Raw genomic sequence first — 8328 nt, 5'->3', positions numbered from 1 at the left:
TCCGAAGTTCTGCTCTCGTCCTCTTGTTTTATCGGTTCTATCATCCCGAGTGTTGTCTTGGGCTCGTGGTCAAGGAGGGCTTCTGCCGCTAACTTCCCGTTGGGACACGCTTGGTTTGGGGTGTTTCGGTACGCCAACAGAAACGTCTGAATATTCTCCAGCTCTAACTTCCTGAGAGATCGCTTCAGTGTCTCTACGAATCTTTCCGCTTGCCCGTTTGATTGCGGGTGGTACGGTGCGGTGAAGACCTGTCGGATGCCCCGGCTCCGGCAGAAGTTTCGGATCGACGAGGACTGAGACTGTGTTCCATTGTCGGTCACGAGGGTAAGAGGGTAAAAACGTCCCCGAAAACCTCCTGGCATTCAGAGGGAGTGATTCGTTTGAGTTTCGCGACCTCCGACCATTTGGAATATGAGTCGACGATTACTAGGAAGTAGTTCCCGTGCGTCGGTCCCGCTACGTCTGCATGAACTCTTTCCCATGCTAGACTGGGGGCTTTCCAAGGAGCCAGCGGGATCTTGACGGAGAGTTTACCCGCCGATTGACAGTCCTCGCATTCTTGTACGAGACACTGGATCTCTGAGTCCAGGCCCGGCCAGTACACGTAGCTTCTCGCGAGAGCTTTCATCTTATTGATCCCTGTGTCGTCGTCACACGGTGGTGTAGATGGACGTCTGACGATTGAGGTGTAAGACGGATGTCGGAGGTGTGAGATGGATGTCGGAGGTGTAAGATGGATGTCGGAGGTGTAGGATGTAGACAGTGTGTGACGAGTAGTCGGAGAGGACGGTCGCACCGCGACTAGAGGTCGGCTGTGGCGGTCCCTAACCTCACGACAATCCCGAGCGAAATGCCCCGGAAGATTGCATTTGTAGCAAGTCATTGGCCTTCTCCCCGACGGCGCGCCGCCATCGGTGTCGTCTGCTCCGCTCTTGGATATGACGTTCGCTCGGCGGTTCCCCTCGGTCTCGTGGCTGTCACGCCTACCTCGGTTCCCATCGATGCCGGCACCGGTTGTCGCCAATCACTCGCCCCTGCAACCCCTCCGTACTGCGGAGCTCTGCCCTGCATAGCGGAGGCTTTCGGTTGGTAGTAGTTGTGAAGAAATAGGCTGTCCGGAAAACTTCTGTGAGAGCCGTTTCGAATGCATCGCGCCTGAATGTCAAACCCTCACTCTCTCCAGAATAAATAATAGAGTCTGCCGTGATCTCCCCGGCAGTCCGGAGGTGACGATCTCAAAATCACAGTTTTTTTTCCTTATCCAGAAATACGAAACTGACCGATATCCGAACTCAGTTTTCCGTTTAATCAACATGGTGCCGCGATCCGGATTAGAAGCCCGGAAAACAAGTGTGTGAAGTTTTCCGACGAAACGTGCTGCTGTGGACTACAGAGGGCTGATTCATCGCGATGGAGGGAACAGCCTCAGCCGACTCACCGTCCAACAATCAAACGGGGCTAGCGAAACCGCGCAATGAGGAAGCCATCGAAAAAGTGTTGAGACGACTTCGATATGACCGAACTGTGCTGCGAAATCGAATTGAGGCTGAGATCGCATCGATCAAAGATGCCGATTCGGGTGAACTGCAGTTTCCGATCTATCGGGGCCCCACGATTGTCTTGGCACTCATCGAAGAACTCAAGGCGAAGGTTAGCTCATGTGATGAAGAGATATGGGACCTGATCGCCGAAGAGGACCAGCAAGAGAAGGAGCTGGCGGAAGCGTCTCAGTTCGATCTGGACGTGTCAGAGTTCATCGCTGAAATTGCCGCGTGCTTGCCTCAGGAGAGCGAGGAAAACGAGGCCGAAACCTTTTTATCGACCCCTTGCGCAAAAAGACGGGTTCGTTTCGGGTCGATTCTCAGTCAAACTCCCGCTCCCGCAGAGCTCAGAAATGCTACAACGGAGGTGCGCTCGACCGCTGAGCGGGCTCTTCGACTCAGCCAGCCGCTCAACAGAATCCAACGAGTGTCGCTGAAACGCCGTCGGATGCTCTCCGGTTTCCGCTATCTTCGATCGCCAGACTGCCGCGGGAGTTAGACATTCCACCCGAGACCTTCACTGGCGATCGCCTGAAATATCGGTCGTTCATGACCCAATTTCAATGCTTCGTGAACAGACGACAGGATGCTACGCCGATCGAGAAACTTATGATCCTCCGCAGGTATCTTCGTGACGAGCCGGAACAGATTGTGGAGGCGTTGGAGCTGACCGACTCAAATTACGAGGTGGCATTAACGCTGCTCAAGGACAATTACTCTCGAATTGAAACCGAAACTCACAAAATCCTTGCCGACCTACGCAACCTGCCGCGGATCACGAAACCTTACGATTTCACGTGTCTCCGAAAGTTCCTGACGCTGATCCAAGGACTTACGGCGATCCTGTCCGCCAATGGGGTTCCACTGGCAAACTACGCTCTGACTCTGAAGTCCTCGATGGAAGCTGCGATGCCACCCCGTATGCGACAAGATCTGAAGGACGAGCGCCGGATGGAGCAGAGATTCTCTCGTGAGCCACAACGGGAAGCTCGTGCTGACTCTCCCGAGAATAGCGTCGAACAGACCGTCTCCGATGTTGAGAAAATGATATGATTCTTGAGACGACGCGTGAAGGATTCAGAGGACAACAGGTTCCTGGACGCTGCTGCGGCTCCAGCTGAGTCCGAGGACGTACTAGATGTTAGGTTCCTGCTGCTAGCACAGTGGACCGAGGGTGGTATACTGGCCACTGAGACTTTACGGAATGACTGATACGAAAGAAACACACACGCTTGCAGTGGTGTTCAATCAGGGGCAGAGCACCTAGGTCTGCGTGATCTTCTCGGTACTCAGCCAGCTTTATTGGTGCATATATATAGGTATGGAAAACCCTCACCCATCTGGATAAGTTCCAGGTATTGTGAAATATAATTGCTCTGCCAATTATAATTTCTGGAGTTTTGCTTAATTACAAGAACAAAAGAACTTGCTACGCAATAGCCTTGAGATTCTGTGACGGACCGGGGAAAACTTAAAACTTGGTGCCAAACTGGCTCCATTCCAAACACCAGATCGCCGGGAGAAACATCAAGATCGCCGATACAGTTCAACAGTCATCGCCACCTCTCAAGACCCTGTTTTGTGAGAGGGAATCAGCGATATATTCTAACTTATAAGAAGTAATTCAAGGATTGTGTGAAGGAGAATTAGGTTGTGATACATAGGTAAACGCGAGCGTTTCCGGGGGGTGTGTGAAGAAATAGGCTGTCCGGAAAACTTCTGTAAGAGCCGTTTTGAATCCTTCGCGCCTGAATGTCAAACCCTCACCCTCTCCAGAATAAACAATAGAGTCTGCCGTGATCTCCCCGGCAGTCCGGCGGTGACGATCTCGGAATCACAGTTTTTTTTCCTTATCCAAAACTACGAAACTGACCGATATCCGAACCCAGTTTCCCGTTTAATCAACAGTAGTACGTTTCCGGTCTTCCCCTCGCTTGGGTTGGGTACCCGCGGTTGTCCCTCGTGGTCTCTCAACTCCAGCGAGCAGATCATGAACGAATACTCCGGGAGCAACCCCGTGAGTCCGTGATTCTCTTCAGCTCGATGTTCAGCCCTCGTCCTAAATTTTCCATGCGCCGCGCGTACATCTCCACATCTTCGCCCCGGGCCTGAGTGCCCCTGTAGGATTCGTCGACCAACTCTCTCTGTCTCTCCTTCGGAATGTGGGCCTCCTCGAACGCCGCCTGCCATTCTTCGAACGTCTCACACTCTATCTCGTGATCCAAGTGGCAATATCGCGCCGCCCCTGACATCTTAGCGAAAAGTACGCTCTCGGCGTAGGGTTGGGTCTATCTGCATACCCGTCTTGCCCCGTTCAACTCTTTCAACCATGCATCAGTCACTGCCACTGTACCTCCAGAGAATGGTCGAAGATAAGCGGCCGGATCCATCTGTCTACTCCACGTGATCGGCATCTCCTCCTGTGCCATCTTGATTCTCAGTTCACTCTTCCACACACTCAAGTTTCCAGTCACCCCAGCAGACACGAGTCTCGCACGAGGCCCCTCACTATAGTTCAATTTTCCCCTCTGCACGCTGCTCAATCCCACCGCTGCTATAATAAGAACGTTTGCGGACTTGGCTGGGATAACAGCTAGCTCAGGGAAAACATTATATTGGGCGAAACGGTCACAGTTTATTCTTCCTCCACGAATCTTGGCGCTCGATCGGTCGCCTCGACCGTTCTCGTGCGTACACTTCGCTCGCTTCTCACAGACTGACTTGGCCGACACTTGCCCCCCCCCCCCCTTGGATGATCTGAGCGTACAGACGCGCGCGACGTTCAACGTGCTACCGCGACATCTCCGGTTCATTACAGACGGTTCTATTCGGAATGGTTCATTGAGTGCATAGCTACATCGACTGTAATATGACCACATCGAACGACTTAGAGAGAGTGGGTTCGATGACCTAACACATATCATGAATATGAATAGATTCATATCCAAATATTGTGCATTTTTGTTCATGAATCCATTCCTATCCATATCCATGAATTTGAATTCGCCCAGCACTGTCCTTAAGTAAGCCTCAGATTGAGAGAGGATTTCGAGGGAGGATCCGAGGTTATCATTCGATCAGGGATATCGGAGGCTGTGACAGGGAGTCGCGAACATTTGGTTTGAAGCTGATAATCGGAAATCCCAAGATCTTGATCGCATGTTAGTCTCGATGTTTAATGCCGAGACTGAAGCCTAAATTCACGCACTTCATTGCTTGATTACTAACAGTACTGAGCGACGGCTTAGATAAGAAATTCTCAAGCAGAGCTTGGAGAGTGAGAATCAGCACCATGTCTGGAAGTCGACATAACGTTTCTTCTAGCCTCACGCGGAGATGGCTTAGTAAGGCTGCTCTTAGTCAACGTACGTGGCCCGACATCCTTCATGCACCTCAGGACTGTCGATGGCGAAGTTTGTGCAACTTAAGCTTGCCCGAACATACATCTTCTTGAAGACGACGCTCATTGGGATACTACATTGTCTTACGCGTCGGATACGTGTCGACCAGGTCAAATTCGGACGCTCTTCGCCATCATATTGACGACTTGATTCCCATCCGATCCCAAGGGCATTCGGGAAAACCACAAGGATTCTATGGCCGATGATATCCTGAACCGTGTTCGCCGTTTGCGCCAGGACCCTGAGCTAGCCTTCGTTCCTGAGATCTACAACGAAGCATTGGTTTCGATTGAGGATCTTTGTTTGGCTATCGCCAACAAATCGTTGGTTCAGCTGGGTATGCATGCCCCGGATCGAAGTGCTCTGGATACTCAAGATCGCGATTTAGTTCGAGGAAGCGATTTAGATGTGGGAGCTTTGGCCGAATTTGTCGAAACCAATGTTCCACTTCTGCTACCAGAACAACTGACCGCTTACAAAACTATCATGAGTGCGATCGCGAATCGTACCGGTGGTCTGTTTTTCCTCGACGCACCCGGCGGCACCGGCAAGACTTTCCTGATATCTCTAATTTTGGCGACCATCCGTTCACGAAAGCACATCGCGTCGGCGATCGCATCTTCTGGAATCGCCGCCGCACTTCTCGATGGTGGTCGAACGGCTCACTCCGCTCTGAAGCTGCCATTGAATGTGCAAACGATCGAGATGCCCACATGCAATCTTACCAAAAATTCCGGCATGGGTACCGTTCTGAGAACGTGTCGAATCATAATTTGGGATGAATGCAAAATGGCCCACAAGAAGTCCTTGGAAGCCCTCGATCGGTCATTGCGAGATTTTAGAGACTGCCAGGTCCCTTTTGGAGGAGCGCTGATCATGTTGTCCGGTGACTCCCGACAGACCCTGCCCGTCATACCACGCGGGACACGTGCCGATGAAATCAATGCCTGCCTGAAGCAATCGACTCTCTGGCGACACGTTCAGAAATTGACGCTCACGACGAATATGAGGGTTCAGCTTCGGCACGACACGACCGCTGCACGCTTCGCGGCTCAATTACTGGACATTAGCTCTGGGAGGATGCCCATCGACAGATCTTCACAAAGCATAACTTTGCCCTCGGATTTCTGCACGATGTGCTCGACGAAAGAACGTTTGATCCAGAGCGTCCTCCCGGACATAGAACGGAATTTCAGAAACCGTCAGTGGCTGAGTAAGCGAGCGATCCTGGCCGCCAAGAGCTATGACGTGAACGCCATGAATCTCAGCATTAAGAACACAATACCCGGCGAAGCTTAGACGTACAAGTCCATTCACGAACTCCAGAGGCTGTCCCTCGAGTTTTAGGCGATCGTCTTTCCCCAGACGAGCTGAGCGTCCGAATTTGACGACCTTGGTCTTATTTCGATTGATTTCCAGGCCTCGGGCACGTAGCCAGGTAGAAATCCTCGGTAGTACAGAGCGAAGCCCATTCAGGTTGGGGTGGGCGATCACAATGTCGTCCGCGTAATAAGCTACGAATATTAACGATGTTACGTTACGACGACTCTGACTAACGTTGGAGGAGAAAGAATACGCAAGAATTGTCGGTAAACTCCGAGGCGGTTCCCCTGGATCGGGACGGTAGCGTGCAACGCGGCGTCCGACGATCGCGGTTAGATCGAGAGTGGCTCGCTCCTCAGTCCCCGGAGACCGGCACGATCTCCGGGAAAGGAGGAACGGAGAAGAGAGGGAGAGGGAGCCGCCTGGAGAGGTTTATTGATGAACGTGCAGTGTGCACCTGTGCATTTATCTAACCCAGCGGTTCCCAACCTGGGAGCCGCGGGACTTTTCTGGGGGAGCCGCCGAACCTGGTAGCCGCGGCTCCCCTAGGAGCCGCGAGGCTTTTCTGGGGGAGCCGCGGACGAATTTCTGGTGTAGGTCCGGGCCGTCAGGGTTTGTCAATTCCAAGGGAAGGTTCCGAAACGGATCGACGGTTGTGTTCCCGCCATTCCGTTCAACTCTATCGAGGAGTGAACGAAGCTTAAATTAAATCTCACTCGCTTTCACACCACCGCACGGAGCACCTTTTGTTTCCTTGTGTCTTCCCCGCAGAGAACACTTCATCCACCACTAAGCTTTTTCCCGTGAGCTTCGAGAAGCTCAACTCTTCTCTTCCGTCGAGAGAGATTGGACTCATTTGTTAGAGAGCTCTGGTATGCCCGCGAGGCTACCTTTTCCAGCCAGGAGCTGCTTGTCTCCGGAGATTCCCATTCAGTCTTTTTAACGGGGAATTGACGGGAGGGAGGCGGAATATTTGTGAACAATATATGTACTTGCAAGTTATGAGTGCCGGAATTGAGCTGCGAATGGTCCTTTTAGGGGAAAAAGAAGGGAGAGTAGGTAGGAGCCGCGGGAGCCGCGTGGGCACTGGGTATCCTGGGAGCCGCGGGAGCCGCGTGGGCACTGGGATCCTGGGAGCCGCGGGGGAATTCTGGGTTCGCTAGGGAGCCGCGGAGCCAAAAAGGTTGGGAACCGCTGATCTAACCGATGATATCGGTGACAACGAAAGCTTTGGATTCGGACCTTATGAAATCTACAAGGTCGCGAATCAACAGTATGAATGCGAGACAACTGAGCGGGTTGCCCTGCGGAGTCCCGTCGTTTTGTGAGACACGGACCTTCTCGTGCTGTAACTGGATCTCAAGATGATCCTTCTCGAAAAAGCTGTCGATAATCTTCAGAGCCTGGCCTCCGACTCTAACGTCAGCGAAGCTCTGCAGCATCAAAGCCCTCGATGCTTCGTCGAACGCCTTGTTGCAGTCAATGAAGACTGCATAAATCTTTCCATGTGCCGATACGGTTCCCTCGACCTCGGGAAGGAAGTAGTGAATCGCGTCCAGCGTCCCGACCCCACGGCGAAAACCGAACTGCTCGCTAGGGAGCGACTCGTCGAGAAGTGGTTCCATCCTGGATATCAGAAGCTTGCAGAAAACTTTCTCGGAGTCTGGATTAACTCTCGCTGTATAGTACCAGATCGTCCGCAAACATCAGAGTTCTCACTTGCTTGTGACTTTCTTTTTCTCTTGACGTCTCTCGAACTCTCGAGCTTATCCGAGTGCCATGTCTACACAACACATTGACGAGAGCAGGGAGGATTTCCAAAGCCATCTCGACCATTAGCAGGGTCGAGTACCAGCAGGTTCTGCAATCCAGTATCACTTGCAACGCTTTGTTGTTGTAGTCGGGCCTCACCCTGGTTCTCCGAATTTCGTCCATCAGGACCGGTCATTTCCGGAAATCTCGAGCAACTCTTCCGAGACGCCCGAGCGCGTCACCGAGAATGACTGCTGTCAGCTCCGTATCTTCGTCACGTTCCGAATCTGACTCGGAGTCATCGATGGTCT

General features: G+C 52.3%; 2 protein-coding genes across 2 annotated transcripts; one reads left to right on the top strand and one right to left on the bottom strand.

Moving 5' to 3' along the window:
• The first annotated feature begins 5137 nt into the window (after positions 1-5137).
• LOC100901484 (uncharacterized) lies at positions 5138-6241 on the top strand. Its single transcript, XM_003741003.1, has one exon. The coding sequence runs from the start codon at positions 5138-5140 to the stop codon at positions 6239-6241; it is 1104 nt and encodes a 367-aa protein (XP_003741051.1).
• A 1223-nt stretch (positions 6242-7464) lies between these two features.
• LOC100901342 (uncharacterized) lies at positions 7465-7890 on the bottom strand. Its single transcript, XM_003741002.1, has one exon. It carries the CDS (start codon positions 7888-7890, stop codon positions 7465-7467), a length of 426 nt encoding a protein of 141 aa, XP_003741050.1.
• Positions 7891-8328: the final 438 nt, after the last annotated feature.

Source organism: Galendromus occidentalis, unplaced genomic scaffold, assembly GCF_000255335.2.
Source record: "Galendromus occidentalis unplaced genomic scaffold, Mocc_1.1 scf7180000077117, whole genome shotgun sequence".
In the NCBI taxonomy this organism is placed as follows: Eukaryota; Metazoa; Arthropoda; class Arachnida; order Mesostigmata; family Phytoseiidae; genus Galendromus; species Galendromus occidentalis.
The sequence above is the reverse complement of the archived record's forward strand: the minus strand, read 5'-3'. Positions and strand labels throughout refer to the sequence as shown.